A 21,900-nucleotide genomic window follows, 5' to 3' on the forward strand; every position below is an offset into this window, starting at 1 on the left:
ATTCTCTTCTTCGATCGAAATCCCCATTTGTGTTGAGGGATCGTGTTTAATATGGCTTTTAAGTTGTTCTAAACTTATCTAAATCCAAACAAAAAATCGTTGTCAGCAAGAAATGAAGTTTATCTGAGCCTTGCCGACTCCCGTCGAGGTGTATCTAATTTCCGAATTGGGAAGTCGCGCTGTTGTTGTTCTTTCCCTCAGCAACCTCCGCATCCAAGTCTCTCCTCACTCTGGCCTTCCTTTTCTCTCCTGCCCAAGTGTACTCGCAGGCCGTATGCTTCCACATCATTTATTCCCTCGCCAATCGTTCACTATCCCTCTATTGTTACTACAAAGAGCTCCACAGGATGTGGCCCTCTCGGCCCGTAACCGCTTTCCTCTTCGCCCTTCCATCCGCCCTCCTCGCCGATCCGCTCTGTCCTGCGCCCTGCACCAACGACCCAGGCAAGTGGACGCCGTATTCGTCGTTGCCCAACCTCAAGGAATGCAACCATCCGGTGTTGCTCGATTTCTCATCGCACGAACTAGCCAACACCGGGAGCGATGTCACCGATGTCTCGTTCAAAGTGCTCGCTTGCACCGTCGATGACAGTCCTGATACCCCCTTCGCGTCGTTCTACAATGTGCCTCGCCAGGACGAAAGTGGTCAGGCTAACGATGATTCGTCTCCGCTTGAACAATTCGAGTTCTTCCTCAACCTTCTACAAACCGTCGTGAACCAGACATCGAACCGCGAGACGTTCAGCGTCCTTGGCCGCTTGGATACTGCGTGGGTCGGGATCTATCAAGATGACGCAGTCAACGAGACTGTGGCCTTGTCTGCTATTAAGAGGATCAGGAAAGAATGGAACACCAAGCCCCTCAAACGCGCAGCGATTCAGCTCTGCGGCGGGAATCGACATCCCGACCATACATACGGCATTGCTTTCGATACAACAGGGAACACTGTCTTTGTTGAACGAGCCATTGACTCATGGACAAAGGGCGAGTGTCTAGAAAGCGAAGAGACATTTGGCCTTATGGATGCCCCTGCTGTCAATGAGTCGATGCCCGACGTGCTTCCCACCAAGCCCACCACTCCAGACAACGCCCAACCAGCCGATTTCTCGCCGGTACTCAACTGCAACACGATAACAGTAAAACAAGGCGACACCTGCACCAGGCTTGCGGAAAAATGCAACATCACCGGAACGGAATTCATGGAATACAACCCACAGAAGGGGCTCTGCTCGTGGCTTCGACCGGGCGAAGACGTCTGTTGTTCTGGCAAGAAATCTTTCAAGGGCGATCCGATCATGAACAAAGACGGCTCCTGCGCGACATACCTGACTCGAGAAGAGGACACTTGCGCCTCCATTGCCCAAGACTTCAACCTGGACGAGGAACAGATTCGGTATTTCAATGATGGCAGAACATGGGGCTGGACTGGCTGCAATGACATCCACGGAGACTTGAACATTTGCCTAAGTCAAGGTGTTCCACCACTCCCGGCTCCTAGAATTGGGGCAGTCTGTGGCCCGACTGTTCCAGGAACAGAAATGCCGACGGATGGAACGGCGCTCGCAACTTTGAATCCATGTCCTCTCAACGCATGCTGCAACACCATAGGCGAATGTGGAGCGACTCCCGAATACTGCGTCAACGAAGAAGGGCCGACTGGGAACCCTGGAACAGCCCCTCAAGGCAAGAAGGGTTGCATCTCAAACTGCGGCATGGAAATCGTCGACAACTCTCCCCCACCTGGTGAGTTCATGAGAATCGGTTACTATGAATCGTTCAACCTTGACCGACCCTGCCTTAATCTTCTCGCCGCACACATCAGGGTAAGCGACTATAGCCACATACACTGGGGATTCGCGTCAGTCAGCAGGGATTTTCAGATCAGCATCAACGACACTCACAACCAGTGGCAGGACTTTTTAGCTCTGCAGGGTGTCAAACGCATCATCTCATTTGGTGGCTGGGGGTATACTGTCAACGGCGCTGCTTACGATGTGCTCCGCGAGGCTATGCTGCCTGAGAACGTTGACAGATTCATTGTCAGCGTGTTGGAGTTTATTGCCGACAACAACTTGGACGGCGTAGACTTTGACTGGGAATATCCAGGGGTAAGTAAGGCGCTCAGTCCAGATGAATCTTGCTTACACGTACTAGGCTTCCGATCCTCAAGACGTCAGCCCAGATATAACCGAACATCACCGTGCGGATGGCCCGAACTACCTTGCTTTCGTGAGGAAGCTCCGCAAGATCTTTCCTCCCGGTAAAAGCATCTCGGTCGCAGCTCCTGCGACATACTGGCATCTGCAGGCATTTCCAATTGCCGAGATGTGGCACCACGTCGACTATCTCATTTACATGACATATGACTTCCATGGTACGGCGTCTTATTCTTTACTCCCCCGCCGATTAACCCTCCACCAGGCCAATGGGACTATGAAACCTCTGTCATCCAGGACTGGTGCAAAGGAGGAAACTGCCTGAGAAGCCATGGTACGTATCCGTCTCTCTGGATGAGCACATCTAACGGCTTAGTGAACCTGACGGAAACGGAATGGGCTCTCTCGATGAGTAGGTGTGCTCCAGGAATTGAAGTCCATTGCTTACTTGTCCTAGTTACGAAGGCTGGTGTCCCGCGCAATGCCATCACCATTGGCGTTGCTAGTTATGGCCGCGCATTTTGCATGGTCGACCCCGACTGCACCAGGCCAGAATGTCGGTTTACTGGACCGCAGACAGCGGCAATTCCTGGAATGTGCACCAGAACTCCCGGCCTTCTCGCAATTGCAGAGATCGAGGCACTCTTGATCGAAGGAGATATCAGCGAGTCGTACTACGACGCGGCCTCGGACTCGAATGTTCTTGTTTATAATGAGACGCAATGGGTTGGGTTCATGAGCAAGAGTACGATGCGACGACGAGTAGAGCGCTACCGGCGCATGAACTTTGCGGGCTTCGCCAACTGGGCAGTCGACTTGACACACTGGAGTGGGGATGACGTTGAGCCCGAGGAGCCGAGTCTGTGGGGGTTACCAAAACTGACAAAAAACGAGACTGCGACTTGAGTGACTGGCAGATTCTTGGAAAATGGGTCGAGTTTGCAGTGTTTCCTGTATGCCAGCTGATACCGCGAGTACGCTTTAGTAATATCATATCCTATTTTTACGATTCTGACAGAACGTAGTCCGATTTCTCTATACAGATGCTTTACTATAAGGTAATGTCTAAATGTTCTCATGGACCATGGCCCACCTCACTCAGGTCGCCAAAAAACTCATCCCAGAGAGTAAGCTTAAGGCACTGTACTTTATCGTTACTTGGGCAATCGCGTACTCTGGCCATGATCTACTCAGGAAGTCAGGCGTCTAAAGGAGACAGGAAATCGAAGGAAGGCTGGTGCTGACTGATTAGGAAGGCGCCCCCCCGGCCGAGACCAGGCAGGACGCTCCTCCAGAGATGGCACCTCTGACCTCTCACTCTTCTCTAATCTCACTATCTAGATCTCATTATCCCCATTTCACTATCAATCGGCCCTTTCAATATACCAATCATTCGAGTTTTTTTTATGGACTCATTTCTGAATTCTATGAAAGAAGATCTTGCGTCGATGTCACAATCGATCCGCGCACTGGCGCCACCTCGCCAACCCGTCCAGCCCCTGCAGTCCACTGACACTCCTCAAGCTCCGATGCAGTCCACCGGCGGCACTTCTGAACTGGCAGATACCGCGGGACCACCACCGTCTTTTGCTGCCCCAGCTTCAGCTTCATTCCTAGCTCCAGCTCCACTACTACCTCCACTCCTACCTCCTCTCCTAACTCCACCTCTCATCCCCCTAGCTCTAACTCCAGCTGCAGTTCTAGGCTCAGCTCCAATCCTAGGACCAGCTACAGGTCCAGTCCCGTCGGCCCCAAGCCCGACGCCTGAGCCAATAGAACAAAACCAACCAAATCCGGCACTCGAGGCAGCCGAGCTAAAGTGGCGTGACGAATACAAGAGGTGCTCTCATTTTCTAGTGCCCTTTCATAGCGTCGCGACAGCCGAACACGCGAATGTGCTCCGGTTCCTAGATACGTATGCAGAGGCTCGAGAAGCTTACCTGGAATTGCTGGGAGCACAGCGGGAATATCTGGAGGTGCAAAGGACAAGCGATGCATTGTACGACCTCGACTACCTGTCACTGGCTGAGGCCATGTCTCTACGACTTCGACGTATCGTTCAGGAGCTCGCGACGCTCAAGAGATGGAGGGAACAAATGGGGCAGGAGATGGAAGAGGAAATGGAGCGGCTGAAGAAAGACAACGACAGGGAACTGCAGGGAAAGAGCGGAATCGAAGCAACCAGGATCTGGTGCGCTTACGAAAAGGTTGCAAAGCTCGTGTCCAAACCGGGCGGAGGTGCGGTTCCGGACATGGTCCCGGAGGATAGAGACAGGTTTGAACGGAAAGTGCGCAGATATTACAACACTCAAGAGGCGGAAGGGGGATTTGTCTGGTGCCACGTCCTGGGGCAATGGGTTGAGAGCGTCAAAGTTGAAATCTTTCAGATTGTACCGTGTGGCTTCTCACGCAACGAGCTGGCATTTCTATTTAACGTCAGGAAGGTCAATTTCCGCGACCCAAAGAACGGTATGCTTCATGATATATGATTGATCGATCAGAATGCTAAGGCTAAACTGTGGTATCTCACTAGGGATTACGATGTTGTCTTCCATTGGCGACCTCCTCAGGCAGGGTGTCATCCTCCTCGTGCCCATGGAGCCCAACGCAGCCAGTCTGGACCGCTGGAAATGTATGGTGGTAGATCCGCGCAAGAACAATGAGGTTGTCTACCGAGGTCCACCTGTAGGTGTAGATGGAGAGGATGCAGAATGTATCCAGCTGCACGTACGTACTCGACACCTCACTTTGCTCCAACTCGGGCTGTACCGGAAACTGACAATGGCGTAGCAGCTGCACAATAAAGAGCTCGTCTTTCGGTCGGACAACCGCCCTACCGCCGCCTTCATCTACTTCCGATTTCTGGTCTCGGGCCTTCAAGCGAGTTGGAAACGCTACCACGGAATGGATGTCATGTTCACTGGCCAAGGTCCGTGGCTGCGCTTTGGCAGGGGGGCTCACGTCGAGAAAAAGGTCACCGAGTGGCTGGCCAGCTCCTTCGCGGGCTGTGAAATAGGAGATGAACTCCTGGAGGGGAATTGCTTTGTGGGGTGTATGGATAGAGATGACGAGCACTATTGCACCAGGGCACGGATGACTGGAATGGTACTCGCTGCGGATCTTTTGGACATGACCGAAAAGCAGTTTCCTTGACCATGGCCGTGATAGATAGTCTTATGAGATTCCAAGAACAGAAGGCTGTACAGCACACTAGAAGGATACTCGTTATACAATAGATAAAGCATGTTTATACACTTTGGTCCGTGTCCGAGACCCCAAGAATGATATTCTCATTGTTAATCTGTCCGTTCTAGGAGCTTCTCAGTTTCCAGCGACAAGATCCTATCTCTGTTCACGGCCGTCTTCGATCCACAGAGTAACACAGTCCCGATCAACTAGGATCCTACAATGGTATCATGCACCAGCCTAAAGGATTGATTGGATTGGGTTTTGCGGAATCAGGCCGGATATTGGTCTATTATTCATGAACGGAACACAAGGTAAGTTTCTCCTACCGGGCCCCCCAAAGAGTCTTCCGTCCCTCACCACCGTCATCGCCATCATCACCTTCATCATCACATCATGACCATCATAGTACCTCTTTATGAAAAACCCTCAGGACCTTCCATGGCAAAAGAAGAATGTGCAAACGCAGAATCAAAGGCAAAGCCAACGCCGATCCGCCTGCCCTACACCCCAATCAGCCGGTTGTATGCCAGCAACGGAGACTACGGATGCCATGTCCGCGATGATTGTCAGTGGAAGGTAATCTGCGGGCAAAAAAATACCAAGATCACGGACAAATTCGAATTCGTCGAAGACCAACTCATCGAGTCCATCACCTGGGTCCCCAGTTCTCCATCGAGAACCCCTCCGACATCGAGCGCACCGAGACCAGATCAACCCAGATAGGCCTGACCGTCACAACAGGCATCGAAGTAGCCACTAGCCTCGACGTTAGCACCCGCTACCGGAACTTCATCTTCTGCTTCTACATGAACCCCCACCCCCTCGCGTCGCACAAGGAAAAGTACTTCTCGATCCTCGAAACTTCGGACGTGTCGGAGGTGCTGGGCGAATACACCGTGCCCCCGCGCAGCACCCTGTTCGTGTACAAGAGACAGTACGCGTTCCGCGGAAAGATCTGGGTCCGGAACCGCGAGGCGCATATGCCGATGCAGGTTATCTGGGGCAAGGATTCTCTGGAGGCTCCATACGAGCTCTCGATCCTTGCGGACGAGCAGCTCCTCAGCACCGTGCCGTTAAGGGATCAGGAGAGAGTCGCCACCGTTGAAGACGGCTGGCTCCTCGGTCATAGTCCTCCAGAGGCGCACCGTTATTACGAACCGTTTCGCGGCCGTTTGAGCGACGAGCTGTGGCTTTTGGCGCTGCTGAGGGATAAATATGCTTGGATCTTTGGGCCTGACGGGCCTCCGCCGACGCTGACGCCGGTGGACCACTGACCACTGAGCACTGACGGAGGGGAGGGAGGGTTGCGAGGTGAGGCCGGCCCTCGGGTCGCTTGCAAAAGGTTTATTATGACATCCCTTACCGGCCAGATTCAGATTGCCATACACTGCCGCATTAAACTTTTCTGGACTTTTCTTGTGTAGTTTCCACCCCGCGTTTCGAGTATAGTTCTTGTACCTTCTTACTAACGGGGCCTTACTATGTCTCCATGGCCGTTTAGTTGGTCTCATGTAACACAGCTATATACAATGTCAAAAGGCTCTATGTAGGCAAGGCGCGGACGCGGACGAAGAAGCACGGCGCTCGGGAGATTGACGACGCGCGTCGTAATTATCCCGGCGCTGAATATATTAATAAATACTGGAGATCTCCCGATCCCTGATTCTGAGTGTCAGCTTACTATAGTCAGGAGAGTTTACCCTGAGGGAGTTTTTCCAATGTCCCAGTCCCATGTGTGCTTTAATGGGGGATACCCCGCTGACTCAGCGCTCTATCCTCCTGGAGGGAACCCATCAACACTCCTCGTCTCTTTCTCCCTCGCTTCATATTTGCCCGTCAAGACTTAGAGCGATGACGTTGACTCCGACGATCTCTCAATTCCCCGCCGGGCCTCGGATGAGGGGTCTCGGGGGTCTGCTTCACTCTATCTAGTCGTGAAAGATGTCGGTGGTATAAATGCCCTGCCTTGAAGGCAGTCCAGCAGAATGCTCATTCAAAACTCTCTTCCCTTGACAATAGGAAGCTCTTACCGCATCGTCTCCTTCGATCGGACTCAAAATGTGGACCTATTCTTGCTCTTTGGCGTTCGCCATAGCCACGTTTTCAGCCTTCACAACACCAGTCCAAGCCCAGCGCCCAATGGAGAACCTCGACCGAGGTGTCGTCGCAATCCGTTCTTCCGGCGACGAGGCCTTCATCAGCTGGCGCGTCCTTGGCCTTGACCCCGACGACATCGGCTTCAACCTCTACCGCACCACCGGCGACAGCGACCCCGAGCTCCTGAATACCGACGTCCTAACCGGCGGCTCGAACTACGTCGACTCTACCGCTGACCTGACGCAAGACAACACATATTACGTGACGACCGTGATCGACGGCGAAGAAAGCGAAGGCAGCGGGACCTGGACGCTCGCTGCGAACGCCGAAGTCGGCCCGCTCTTCCGCATCCCCATCGAGCCCGGCGGCGCGATCCGATATATCTGGGTGGGGGATCTGGACGGGGACGGGGAGTACGATTTTTTAATTGATCGCCGGGAGGCGCCGCAGCGGGTCGAGGCGTACCGGCGTGATGGAACGTTGCTCTGGGAGATGAACCTGGGCCCGAACAGCGAGAACCAGAATAACATCGAGCCTGGTTCTTCGGCGATTGATGTTGGGAATTGGGATGGGCTGACGGTGTTTGACTTTGATGGCGATGGGAAGGCTGAGGTGGCGATTCGGATTGCGAATGGGGTTGTTTTTGGGGATGGGGAGACGTTTGAGTATGAAGATGATGAGCACCAGTTTATTGCTGTTCTTCATGGTGAGACAGGGGCGTTACTGGGCACGGCTAAGATTCCGGATGACTATATTGCGGATGGTCCGATGGGTGCAAGGCTGGGTGTTGGGTACTTGGATGGGAAGACACCGCACATCGTGGCTTTCCTGAAGAATCGGCAAGACAGCGGCGCGTTTAACCTCATCGAGGCGGCGTGGACATTTGACGGGAGTTCTGTGGAGATGGCATGGGCCTGGAAGCGCGACGACCAAGACGCCCCAGACGGGCACAACACGCGCATCATCGACGTCGACGGCGACGGCATCGACGAGGTCGGCGAGATCGGCTTCCTCCTCAACGGCGACGGAACGCTCCGCTACTCCCTGGGCCCAGCGGGTATCGTCCACGGCGACCGCTGGCACATCGCCAAGATGGATCCCAGCCGTGAAGGTCTGCAAGGCTACGGCGTGCAACAGTCCAACCCCGACAAGGTCTGGGAGTACTACTACGACGCGACGGACGGGACAATCCTCTGGGAACACTACAACGACGAGATCGGCGACAACGGGCGCGGCATGGTCGGCGACATCGACCCCAACTACGAGGGCATGGAAGCGTGGTCGTTTTTGGGGGTGTACAACGCCCCCTCCGACGAACTCATCGGTGACGCAGAGACATATCCCTGGCCGCAGCTCGGCGTGTGGTGGGACGGCGACGAGCTCCTCGAACTCATCAACGACGGCAACATCAATAAATGGGACTACGAGAATAGTGGGCTGCAGCGGCTCGTCACGACGTACCACTACGGCGCGACGACCGCGGACGACGACCCCATGTTCCAGGGCGATATATTGGGTGACTGGCGTGAGGAGGTTGTGTTTGCGGGTGGGAATTACTCTGAGCTCATTGTGTTTACGACGGATCAGCCTAGTGACAGAAGGCTTTATACGCTTATGCATAACCCTGCCTATCGCAATGCTGTTACGCTTAAGGGGTATGTCCAGAGCTCGCATGTGGATTATTTCTCGGGGCATGGTATGGACGATCCGCCGAGGCCGGATATTGTGTATGTTGGGGCTTGAGAGGGTATGTGTAGAGGTTGACTACGAGGGGGGTTGGCTACGATTGGGGTACAAGGGACATATTGGAGAGGAATTTGGATATAAAGAGGTATCGATTTCGATTTGGCCTATGGACATGTGGAGAGAATACAGGTTGAGCTAATTAGGTGCGTTCATTTTGTCCTTCCAAGGTCGAAATTACATTCATCTTGCCATCAATAACGATGCCTCTCTCCATAGACCTTACATATACCATATCCTGCTGAAAGAATTGTCTCGTTGTCTGCCTAAAACTCCACGAGTGTCCTCTCTCTGTCCTTCCTTCGATGCAGATGGAACAACAGTAAGGACTGAAATGATACATTCCCTGCATTTCCACCGGCCACATATAGCCAGTTAGGTGTAGGATCCTGCGCTGGACCCTATATTTGTTTGTGGTTCATGCCCAGCTTGTCGTTGGGCTTCAATCACTTCCTGCTAGGTTGAGCAAAGTGCTCGCTGGTTGATTACAGCTTGGGTCAGCGTTCTTCAGGTTCATTCAGACCAGGGCAATGACGAGACCGGGCACTAGTTTCCATCTCGCAGAAGCGCCTCTAGTTGAGGCTCTGGTTGCGCTTCCCGCTGAGCTTCCTGCTGATGAAGCTCCTGATGAAGCTTCTGATGAGGCTCTCGCTGAGTTTCCTGCTGAACCTCCGGCGGCGCTTCTTGAAGACTATCCTGATAACCCCCCTTGATTCCTACTAAATTCCCAATTCCCAATCTCCCAGCCCCAGCACCACCCACGAAATTTGCGTATCGAACCGGAGAACCAACGCTGTAAGCGCAGTGGAATTGACAATTCCGCGCCAACAGACCATGTGCGGTTTGATTCTCTTTGTTATGGTTTGCTGTTTTGCGAGATCCTCGATTTCTATCAGGGTACGGCTTAGACTGGCCTGGGGACGAAACATACGCTTAAAGGTCATATTGACTTGTACAGGAAGGGATCCGATAATTCCGTCTTTCATGGCACTTGAGGTTGAGAGCATAGATTTCCCTCTCTGCTGGATCCCGCATCTAGAGACTATGGTAGGAGACATGACTAGTTGCCCCATGTCTAATGGCCAGCTTAAATGCTACAGTTCGCCCCGGCGTTCTAGGGAAGAGGAATATGTGGACTCTACGAGCACCTGAACATTCATAGACCGGATTTTCATAACTTAGGAACCATAAAAAAAAAAAGCAATATCATCTTGCTTCGTCCACTTGTCTTTCTGGACACCCCGGTCTTATATCGCGCGGCTGGGGTATTGCAGCGGCAAACCGGGCGGCATGTTTCCTGCGCTGGTTTAGGCTACGCGGGTTATGGTACCGGTTGTCCGTGTTCTTAGTGCTACAAAGAAGGAGGGGAGCATGGCTAACAGGTCTCTCGAATTGTGGGATTTGAGAACTGACCGGTGGAGACGGGGTGAACCCGAGCCCCACCTATAGTTATGATTTCACGCAACGGGATCTCTTTTTGAGGGCAGGCAAGCAGCAGACCTCAGAAAATATTGTGAAAAGGTCAAGGCAAGTCCCCATGATCTCTCGAGGCACAGAGATTTAGTTCTCGGGGTTGCCATATACTTGCCTACGGTAGTACATGCATTGCTGCACAGGGATCTGAAGACCCCAGGAGTTGGGGCTCAAAACCAAGCTAGATGGTCTTATGGCATGGCGACTTTACCGTGCACCCCCGGGCTATTCTATAAGGGTTCCAGAAAGCTTGAGTATGGTATACGCCCGGAACTCGGCGAACCGTCACTTCACCCGCTGAGCCCGTTCTATTAACCCTGAACCAAGGATTTTCATATTTTGGAGCTGGGATGAGTTGAAGCATACCATGGGTTAGCCGTACCATTTTGGTCGTGGTTACTTCCGTCGCTATACCTAAGGAAGACCATAGCCTTGAAGATTATCCCTGTCTCATACAAGCCTCGAGCCACGCTCACAACCATATAATTCCGGCTCCTTTCTCTTTCCGGCACCTACTTGGTGGAAATTTGTTTCCCAAATTCTAACGGCCTGCCTTAAACTCCGAGCCCAGCGTAGAGCACATAGGTCAACAGTGAACCTGACAGGGCTATATCAGACGGGGTTTTGTGCCAATCATAACCAACAAGTATGGGGTAGGACGTATTATCCAGTGCGTTAAAACCCAGAGCAGGGCCCCAACCCCGTGTCCTCCGAGATAAATGGCCAGTACGCGTCGGATTTGGAGCCAGGATATAGTTAGTAACGTCTGAGCTCGACGGCGTGAGTCCTGCGCCTGTAGTGCGTTGAAGGAAATGTCTTTTGCTCCTGGGAGCACTATGGTAAGCCATTCCGGGTTCAGTTCTCGGATACCTACCTTTCGGAGAACAGGAAGACCAACAGGCAGCATGACAGAGGACGTCGAACTAAGTCTGAATCAACAGGCACGTATATCAGCGGCGTTCAGCTGGGGACCTGCAAGGACCGCCTCGATGCGGCCTCTGTAGGTGGTGAGACTGGCAAGGAAGTTGATGGAAGTTACTCGACTGGGGCATGGCATCTTTCCCTTATGCCTTTTGGCTACGGCAAAGCCGTCGGGGTGAAGAGACATTTCATTGGGGAAAGCAGTTCCTAGAACTACCGTGGTATTGGTACCATGTTGTCCCAATCAGACTCCGAGTAAGGAGAGAGAACCCCACGTCCTTGCTTGCAACCCAATTCCGGCTCGAAGAGAAGCTAGGCAGGCTTTGCTTATATATGATACCTTGGACGTTGGCCACATGATACGTCAAGGTAATTGGAGTTGACAAGTGAACAGATTGTCCCAGGAGTACCGCCGATGATTGTAGCCTGGTATCAGACCAGCCACGGTCGATCCAGGCAACAAAGCGCCATTTTGTCATGTTCTTACTCGTTAATGTATCTGCCCTGATAGATATGTTTGGATGTCTCCCGTCATCAGAATTAGCCCGTGGAAGCTTTGCGTGTTTCTATTCGCAGGTTCATTCATGGGGCGCAGTCTTAGCTATGTTCAGATGGACAGACGTGCTGTGAAAATTCTGAGACCCGGAACTCATCTCTACGTAGACGATGGATGCGTTCATGGACAAAACCTGTCCTTTTCTCGTCCTTACTGAGAGGGCTGATGATGGATGGGTAGACTGCACATCATTTCTTCGAACCATTTTCAGCTAAAATCACACTCCGTCGCAATCCTTGGACCAGTGCCTTGCCCGTATATGTCCCTTACACATATAGAGGTAGCTGTGCGTCGAGCTTCGATACTCCATCTTACTGCTAGAGCTCTTGATGCGCATCTTGAACAGGGACCCCCCAAGAAACGGATTCATTAAGATGATGACACGGAATTATAAATCGGGGGAAGAGGGAGGAACAGAGCATGAGGTCGGATGAGAACATCATTCTTTTGAGTAAGGCCTTGAACAATACAGTCTTTCCTTTGCAGGTGATCTGTATGGACCTAGGTAATGGATCGCATTTAGCCGCTTCACAGCTTGGCTATACGGTACGGGAAAACATGTTTTATGTCTGCAAAGATCTGCGCATTTCATGATGATACCTTACCTAATATGTAGACCAGTCCCGGTCCAGGCATGGCGGGTCCGTCAACCTAATGTTATATCACGAAGCTGCTTCATCTTGGAAGGAGGGCATGTTCTTTCGCCACTTCTTTGACCAACCATGCATTGTCTATCACCTGCATGCTTGAGAATCTCTCACCCGTGTTGAGCAATACTCTTACCCAGCGAGGTAGGGCTAGGTAGACAGAAACAGACTGACTATCGAAGCACCATTTGGCCATAATACACTTGTCGCAATCGTTTACCCTGCAAGGGGATACTTTTGGGTATGTTGAATGATGTCTACCTAGGTAAATGGATTGCAACGACGCCATCCGCAGCCAGAGCGCCTCAACCCTAAGTCTTCTTTAGGGCCACAGAGAGTGGACGGTGCATCTCCCGTAAGGGAGTTCGATTGTATAACTTTCTTCAAAGGCCCGAGACACAGCATAGTATCTGCACCGTCAGCATCAAATCTGAACAAGACACGATCACAGTAAAATGGTGATATGAATAGTTTAGTTGCTAATACGATAGGCGGCTTGGCGGCCACACCTGGGCTCGTCCCTGCTTTTCCGTAACTAGTCCACCTTGTGCCGTGGTAAGAGGGAGCATTTATGGATTTCCCTAAACGCATGGCGTGGTGAGATGACAGCGAACGTAGTCCGAAGACTTGGCAGCACAATGAACGGTAGGACAGACCATGGGGAAGGTCCTTTAGATTATCGAATAAGCACATCAACACGCAAACTTCGTCATCTCGAATCTTCTCACAGCCGTACGAGGGAGAAATTACATGAGAAAAACCCATGCAGAAAGGACGCGTGCAGGTGTCTCTACTAGACCCTCCCGGAATCCCCCATGTCTGTCTACGGAGATATTTTTGGCCTGGGCGATGGAAATGGGTGCTCGGCCATGGCTAGAGACACTATATGCTGCGAAGGAGGAGGTAAGAATGATGCTTTAGTACATCTCATTTACAACGCCAACCCTCAGACCCCTCTGCGGCTTCTGTCAAGGAGTCGGGTTACAGACCAACCTTGGCTGCTGCACTTCGTTCTTCACTCGTCCAAGCAAAAGCATAGCAAGTTCGTTTTCATGTAACTTGGCATCAAATGCTCGCAAAAACGAGGGTTAGCGTCATACAGCCATGCGGCCGCGCGCAAATACTCAGACCATTAGAACCGGCCTGATAGCCACTCGCTCTAGCTCCCTGACGGCCTACTGTAGCTGCCCACAGGAAGCTACCACGATATCTCCAATATAGGCTTTGACGAACTCCTGGTCCTCGGCTCGCGAATGATCCATCTGTCTTTGAAGGTGGGGGACGGAGTTAATCAAGCCCTTCATGGTAACATAAAACATCTCTTGGCCCATATGAGAAACAACAGCCAGGCGTTTTCTATGTTGCTTCTTGATTGGCCATTGATGAAATACTAATCTACTCGCTGCTGGATATATGCCCTATGAAACAGGGGTTTCGCGGGAAACTCAGCACCTCATGCCTGTGCCTCGGCCTCACGTTTCAAATCAGTTCGTAGGGTAGCAGGCACTTTTTAGGGCAGGGAAAAGGAGGGACATGTTCTCAAAAGAAAGCCCGTCCAGAGAACGAAGTGCGTCTGGGAGGCTAAGTGGCTTTAGACATGAGAGTCACAAAATCCTTTAGATTCCAGTAAGTACCGCCTAGGGATTTACGCGGTGCGGAGGGTGGGCAGCAGACGCAAGGAGCAACCCGTCCTTCTGGTAATAAACTGGGCTCCCATCACGCATCGTTTCTGCCGCGTAGGGGTTCCTCCAGAGGAGGGGCAGAAATAGCATCTTCACTTGCATTGCGAGCCATGTCGGACGGCTTCTACGCATTAGTATTATACATCAACACCACCAACAGACCGGTTGCTTACCGTTGAGGACCCGCCAGCGGGCCCGGAAACTTCTTGGGAGGCAGCGGCCAGAGCGTTTCTCAAGACCTTGTTTTTGTGACACATCAGGTGTATCCGGCTGCCATTCTGATGATGGTCAAACAACTACCCTAGGATCCCAAATAATCGCTAATAATTTAGCAAACTTATCATTAAGCAAAGCGCACCATACGGAAATCTCTACCACTTGGTATCTACCGTATTCCTTGGCTGACATCGCAGAGCCCGCATATCTTCGGACGTTAACTCGTCTGATGGCGGTGAAAGGTCGCCCCATGCAGCCAACATGAGCGAGTGCGCTTTGAAAAGACAGACCATACAAGTGGACGGCCTGGCATCTCGCGATGTAGGACATAAGTCTAGTGGGGGACCTGAGTTCCTCCCGAACTTTTCCCAGTCCCCGCCTTGGATGGCATTTTGCATTTTCCGGCTTATATGATAAACCCCTTAGCAGCCTCCACGCTGTCCACCCGGTTCTCAGGAACACAGGCATTATGGGGTCGAGTTCGAGTAAGCCACGTGATAGGGCTATGGTATACTCAGCATTTCCTCGCCACAGTAGAAAGGAAAAGTGTCCTATAAATGAGCTCCGGAACCAATCGACAAGAATACCTGTATTACCCCGATCTAGGACACAGAGGCCAATGTCTGGACTTAGGAAGGCTATAAGTTGGAGTTATGATGCATTCTGGGCTCGCCGCCACTGGGTATGATACTGTGATTCGTGGCGCGTCGAGGAAACCCTGCCGGTTTCCAGGTTAAATTGGCGGATTAAAAGCCGCGTTTGTTTCACTGTTTGAATCATGGTAACCTTTGGCCTCTTGGCTGGCCGTAACAGCATCTTTACTACCCCGCCCTACGTGGAACTCTCGGTCTTTCAGGACTGGGACTTCTGCCTGCAGCAGTGACGACTCGAGTCCATGGTTGGTTTGCTGCGCACGTAAGGGCCTTGAGCATCGAGATAACTCTGATACATGCCTCCGAGTTTTGAGAGGTCAAGTAGCACCCCCAGCAGCCACTAAGGAAAGGCGATGAACGGCTTGCACGGAGACCAAGAGATCAACTATGCTAGGTGAGTGAGATGAGCATCGCGAAGGGCGATCGTTAGATAGATGGCTAGGACGGTGACCCGGCCCTTTCCACAATTTCGCCACTCTATACAGAAAACCATGCTTGCTGCCCTGCGCCAGTTTGATGCGTCCATGAAACCTATGATGCACGGCACTGAAGCGGTGCATACCTGAGAATACCACGTGTACCGCTGGAGGCTGCTCGTATATCAAGAAGCCATGAGGGCGGGAGTTTCATTGTGGGGCGTGATTGATATCGAGGGAGGGAAGGGGGAACCTCCTATCAACAAACCCCCCAGCCCGGACTGGCCAGGAATATGCTCGCCAATAGTACTAGTTGAAGGTATTGAGCGCGGATAATGCTGTGTGATACAAAAGCCTGAGTATTGGCTCACCTGTTCAACCCGGGGAAGTTAATGGTTTCCGGACGTTCATGTCCTCCCAGATGCGGATGGCAACCGGAAGGCTGAAAAATCAGGTTATAAACATGTTAAGCTAGCACTATAGAGAAGCAACGATGCACCGCCTCAGATGCTCAAGGGTACTAAGTTATTCTTCAAGCCCCCAACTGCGTTCCAAGACCGAGCTCCCACTCCTGCAACTTCTGAAGGAATCAGTGTCGATGGCGCTGGCGCTCAACCGCACGCAACAACTTCATAAGACATTATGGAGATCTGAAAGATGCATACATTGGCTATTTTATGTCCCATGCAGAAATTGTACTCCGGTATTGCCGCCTGCAGAACGACTCTTACCGACAGAGTATGATATTTAAAGGTCTGATGCGCTCAAGACAGGACAGCCTTCTTATAGGAGCCTAATCATTGCTGCAAGGAAACAACCTAAACTGCACGAATGCAGCTCCCCGGAAATCGCAATCCGGGGATATGGCAACCAGGTTGGACATAATAAGACCAAGGAGACAACTCCCCCAGCAATGCTGAAAGGGACATGGCAGAAGGCTTCTCAGGGATGACATCACACATCTGACGATACAGTAGCCGGCTATTCGTGGAGGTACAGAACCTGAGTGTGAGATTGACAGCCTCCTGCACCAATACCTGCGTCCTCGGCTTCCAAATTGTTTGATCATGATGAGACTCTGGAAAAGCGCAGCTGCAGTGGCCATGTACGTACCTTATCCACGTGACGCTCTCCCTCATCGTCCAGAAGCGTAGGTCGCAGTCTAAATATGGCCCAAACAACTTACAGCCATCCGAGAAGGTGCTGGATGTATTCATGAACATACACGGTGCAGGCATTCCCCACGGCCCCTTGCTACCCCCATATGCCAACGCATACACAGGAACACTGGATAAAGCGGAGTATGGCGTACGCCACGACATCAAGTCCCCAACAGGAAGACGTAGGTAGGCTACTAGTGCACCATGGCGTTCTTGTTGACCATGCAGTTCAGCATTAGAATATTAGGCGGGCATATTCGACCTTTTGTGAATATTTCGGTATGCCTTTAAGCACGTTTTGATTTGCTGTGCTACTGCTGATAACGTGGTACCGGTATGTTTTCAGGGGTGCCGCGAACAGATACAACAAAACGCTTTATAAGACGCCTAAAACACGGAGCATAACAGCGCGATGATGATGTTTATTTCCTGTACGCCGCCTTGGCTTCGTTTGGAGTATCTGTATTAAGCTTGAGTATTCCCAACGTAGCTAGACCGCCGGCCGTGGCAGGTTCAGACCGAGAGCTTCAGCCTGGCTGGCTTCGCATAGATATTGTTGCACTCGAGGGATAGAGGGTGGGACATTGTGGGATTGCTATCAAGAACTGGTCGAATGATTAGGCAGAAACCCATAGGTATGGCACACCGGGCACGAATCAGCGGGTTGGAGGTAAAGGTTTCCAAGTTATATGCTCGGCGGCATCCGCAGGTCCAGCCAGATGTATGGAACTATATTCCCATCTAATGCAATGAGGTTCAGTTATCCTGATTACGTCGAGACACGGTGACAACCAGCAGTCCGTTGGAAATGGCGTCTAACGGGCACCGAGCGATTATAAACGTATAGCGTTCCCTTGGCTCACCAAGACCACGAAATTCTCCTTAGCTTACGTGCCTGTCTGGACATCGATCCGGAAGAATTGAAGTTGGAACTAAGGCGAAATCTGAATATGGTACCATCAACATAGCTCTCGCCGCGGTACGGACATATGTATGTGTCCGCTTATAGGGCACGGACGCACTAGCCCTAAAAACGTCGTGCCCGACTCTACCTACATGATCGCAAGGTAAGGCTGAGCCCTACAATAGGCTCACTAGGCGTCAAAGAAGTCAAGCCTGAATAATCCACTGGCTCTCACCAAGAGGCACTTGAAGAGAGACTGTGCGGTCTAGTATGCCTAGCGAGCGTTAATATGTCATCTTCTCGGCAAGAAGTCAAACGCATCGTCCTCCGGGAGCGACCAAAAAAGGACTAACATCGCTCCTTTTCTGCTGTTAAATTGCTGTATCATGTCTCTCCGTTGGATTGCCCCGATTCTAGCATATGGCATGACCACATATCTGTTGGGGAACGCTCGTTTCATAAGCACCTCCATATCTCGTGCGGTGCTGGTCTTCTCACAAATAACTAACGCGTTGTCAGCGGTAGACGCACTGTGATCTCTACAAGAGCCGGGAGTATAGAGGCCTCGGGATTAAGATCTGGCACCAGATGTTTTACTATTATTAATTAACGACCAAGCCCATGAAGTGTAGGGCCAAATACTCCACTGGACGGCTAATTAGTCTTCGTTTAAAGAGGGAGACGTCAACATCTGTATTAACCTTACCCGCCATTGTGGCAATAATCTTGTCAGGATTGAGAGCACGACCAGTCGGAACCAGAAGATTCCCTGTGGAGACAGACTGGTTTTCTCTCTTCGTCATGTCCTGCTGAAACCGAAATTCCTCCCGTCTACAATTTGATCCTTTCACTGGCCTAAAAGCAGCGAAAGAACAAAACAAGGGCTATGCCCAGGATCGCCCGCAACCGCATTACGGGCCACGGGGCAATAACGTTAATGCCCTGATAATATATCTTCTCTGCAGGGAGATCAATCGTTGTTTCAATTTTAATTATGGCGAGACCCTGTATCTTCGGTACCAACGCAAAAAGGACATTTGATGCGTACAGCTGCTTCAGCTTGACAAAGCCTATCTTTCAGTCTGGTAAATTGAATGAGCTTCAACAAAAGGCTACTGCCATAGTATGCACCTAAACCACCCCCATGAGTAGTGGTGCAATGTTTCCTCTAAGCAACATATCCAAGCAGCTCTAAAAGTTCATTGCTTGAAACTTTCCCAGCCCTGCAGTGCGCGCACGAAACTTGCCTTCACCAACTGCAAGACACGATTACCATATACCGCTTTGATTGCGTATTGGTTTCACCTTCACTTGAGAATAATTGGTTTATCAAGTGTGCTATTAAGTGTGTATTGTGAGCATGAAGGAGCCAACCCCTGGATATGGCTAGGGTATTGGTGCAGGCCATTGCTCATGGTTAACTGCTGCCTCTACCATCTGCTGTTCTGCTTTGTGGTAGAATACCATAGACTAATGCATGAAATCGGAACCTCACGGCATACCTCGCAGGTAATTGTTAATGCGGTCAGCTGCTCTGCTGAATGATTGGTATATAACAATCACCCAATTAACGTTGCCTTACCAGCATCAGGCAACGCCGCAACGGCCACGTTTCAGCTAAGTCAGCGTTTGATGCATAGGCCGGACATGGCAAATTACCTTAGTAATTAAGCTTGGCTGGTACAGTTAGATACCATGATTGGAGACTAAGGTACTAACTGAGTATGGGGACCGGACATGCCGTTTCAATTCCAGCTTTTTGAGTCGCATGGAGGCAGCAAACCCACGCAGGCTCTTTGCCTGGTGAGAATTTCAGTACACCCTACCGTGATTCTCCTTGTCTATTGATTTTGTTGAAACGGGGATGTTAAATTACACGAAGCCAAGCGATATATTAGTAGAAGACCGTGAATCTATACTATAATCTTACTTTCGCGCCAAGCCATGACACTCCCAGCTTCACGGATTCAGACCTTTGGAGTTTGCATCTATATCAGACCTCCAGCTCTGGTCGCAGCAATTGGACTGTACCTAGGTATTTAGTGCGCGCAACGGAAAGGCAGCGTATTCAGCACGGAGGCAGTTGATCCAGTTTACCAGACATGCATGCCGTGACGCATGCGGGCCTCAGTGGCTGGATCACGAAACTAAATTGGTACTCTCCCCGCTGTAAAAATGGTACCTGCTTCAGTGCCTGACACAAAGAAAGACAGCGCACCTAACCACCTAACCTGCACTTCTTCATATGCCCGCGGCGGGCACTGTCTCCTGACACGGGCCAACAGACATACATTGGGTGATCAGAAACCACCGAGAGCATGCATAGGGATGCCCGCCATATGCGCGTAGATTGCAAACCCTCTATCTACGCTATAAAGCCCCCCCGGCTCCCGTGGCGCCACAGGCATGTCGGGCACCTTCATATGTCAGTGCCATGCCTGAGCCATGACCTGAACCTCTTGGAGAGGAGCTAGATGGCATACACTACCTAACTTCCTAATCGCGGCAAAACCTGCAGCCACCCAATTCTGGGATCTGTTTCCTCCACCAGTCCAGACCGGTGGGCTATGCAGACCCACCGGTTAAGCCCCCTGCAGTGTAATTGCCATGGGAGGCGAGTGTTGGACGGAGCATGTTATTCGGTCCGGTCTTCGGCCTTTGATTATTCAATGACACTGTCCGCTGCCATCAAGCTCTTCATTCATTCTACCGTGCGGTACAGTCCACTGCCGTCCCCCCTTATCAAAACCCTAACTATCCCTGCCCCCTTCGATCCAGAGACAGCAAACAAACAGCCATGGCGGAGGGGCTTGGCATTGTCATTAGCACAACCCACATGTTCTTCAGGTACTAACACTGCGCCCAACTCCTCGGCGTCCTTTTTTATTGTACCATTGTACTATTACACGAAAAGGGAGTACTATTGCAAAGCCATGAAGCGGTCGGAAGGGGGAAGAGCCGGACCAAGGCATGAGATGCTGTGATATGCGTTAATATCAAGGTATCTGATGAGCCGCAGCATGACGTGTGGCTTATGGTATGGCCGGAATCCTGATGCAGGTACATGTAAGATGGCACATCAAGCTCATCAATAACACAGTAAGCGAAGAGCCAAGGAGTTCATAAGTACGGAGAGTTTCAGGAGCCAGATAAGGTGGACTCATGTATACTAGGCATACTTAAGGTGTCTCGCTCACTGTTAGTGGCAGATCCCATAGGTCTGGGAATAAATGAACTCGACATAGCGTGGCTAAGAAATTCAGTGTATGGTATCCTACCAGCCCACTCTACCACGACCTGACTGGAAGGAACTGATAGGGTCGACCGGCCATGTCCTTTCCCATAGTTGAGCGACACACATCTGGATCCTAACATGTCTGTCCTTTACCTCTACCGGGGATGTTTCCTGAGGTGGAAGGCATTCAGAGCAGAAATAACGCGTCATCCAATGGCTCATCGGCCACAGCATTGTGGAGCGGCTATGGCGGCTAGATGGACATCCATCTTTCAGGCAAAAGGAGTAGGACAGGTCGGAAGCCAAGCCTCAACAGCAGGAAGACGCCGCGAGGTTTTAAATAACACCTTCCCAAAAAAAAGTGAACAGCCGCATATAAGGAAGCTGTCCGGTTTGAAGGTGGTGTTAGAGGCTAAGGCAGTGACTAGAACATACGAGATACGGTAGTATCGCGCGTAGGGAAAGCCCACCCAGCTCTTATACAGGCTGTGGATCCTTACGGGGCCGCAAGGCCTTGAAGTCCCTACTTGCTCTACCTCCTCTATCAGTATTAGAGGTTAGAGCAAGCGAGATTCTGAGCTTCCAAGTTGTGTTCTACCTCTTTCTCGTCGCTTGCCCCCCCCCCCCCCCCGGGTTGGCGCCACCTCGCCGAGTGAGCCGATAGAAAAGTCCTCGCCATTCAACAAATCCTTCTCCTGCTGGGTCACCTATGTCTACAAGGTTATTGGCGCCGGAACTCGCCTCTGCGTCATCAAGATCCTGCGTTCAACAACCTGAGGATCCACAAGATCGTGATGAAGAATTGAACAAAGCATGTGCTGACCCTGTCCAGGCTCCTATGATGCCAAATTA

At 51.4% G+C, this 21,900-nt stretch overlaps 4 protein-coding genes across 4 annotated transcripts; all 4 read left to right on the forward strand.

Moving 5' to 3' along the window:
• Positions 1 to 347: 347 nt before the first annotated feature.
• BDW74DRAFT_168670 (uncharacterized protein) lies at positions 348 to 3,062 on the forward strand (the record flags this gene model as incomplete). The annotated part of the gene is made up of 4 exons (XM_073726879.1): positions 348 to 2,124; positions 2,183 to 2,374; positions 2,422 to 2,490; positions 2,614 to 3,062. The coding sequence occupies 4 exons, from the start codon at positions 348 to 350 to the stop codon at positions 3,060 to 3,062; spliced, it is 2,487 nt and encodes an 828-aa protein (XP_073582510.1).
• Positions 3,063 to 3,604: 542 nt separating this feature from the next.
• On the forward strand, positions 3,605 to 5,309 carry BDW74DRAFT_179370 (uncharacterized protein; the record flags this gene model as incomplete). Its single annotated transcript, XM_073729451.1, has 3 exons — positions 3,605 to 4,625; positions 4,690 to 4,883; positions 4,947 to 5,309. 3 exons carry the CDS (start codon positions 3,605 to 3,607, stop codon positions 5,307 to 5,309), a joined length of 1,578 nt encoding a protein of 525 aa, XP_073582511.1.
• A 429-nt stretch (positions 5,310 to 5,738) lies between these two features.
• On the forward strand, positions 5,739 to 6,619 carry BDW74DRAFT_179371 (uncharacterized protein; the record flags this gene model as incomplete). The annotated part of the gene is made up of 2 exons (XM_073729452.1): positions 5,739 to 5,921; positions 6,011 to 6,619. 2 exons carry the CDS (start codon positions 5,739 to 5,741, stop codon positions 6,617 to 6,619), a joined length of 792 nt encoding a protein of 263 aa, XP_073582512.1.
• Positions 6,620 to 7,484: 865 nt separating this feature from the next.
• Positions 7,485 to 9,185, forward strand: BDW74DRAFT_185898 (uncharacterized protein; the record flags this gene model as incomplete). Its single annotated transcript, XM_073731142.1, has 1 exon — positions 7,485 to 9,185. The coding sequence occupies one exon, from the start codon at positions 7,485 to 7,487 to the stop codon at positions 9,183 to 9,185; it is 1,701 nt and encodes a 566-aa protein (XP_073582513.1).
• Positions 9,186 to 21,900: the final 12,715 nt, after the last annotated feature.

Source organism: Aspergillus multicolor (assembly GCF_047715735.1).
Source record: "Aspergillus multicolor strain CBS 133.54 unplaced genomic scaffold BDW74scaffold_17, whole genome shotgun sequence".
Classification (NCBI taxonomy): domain Eukaryota; kingdom Fungi; phylum Ascomycota; class Eurotiomycetes; order Eurotiales; family Aspergillaceae; genus Aspergillus; species Aspergillus multicolor.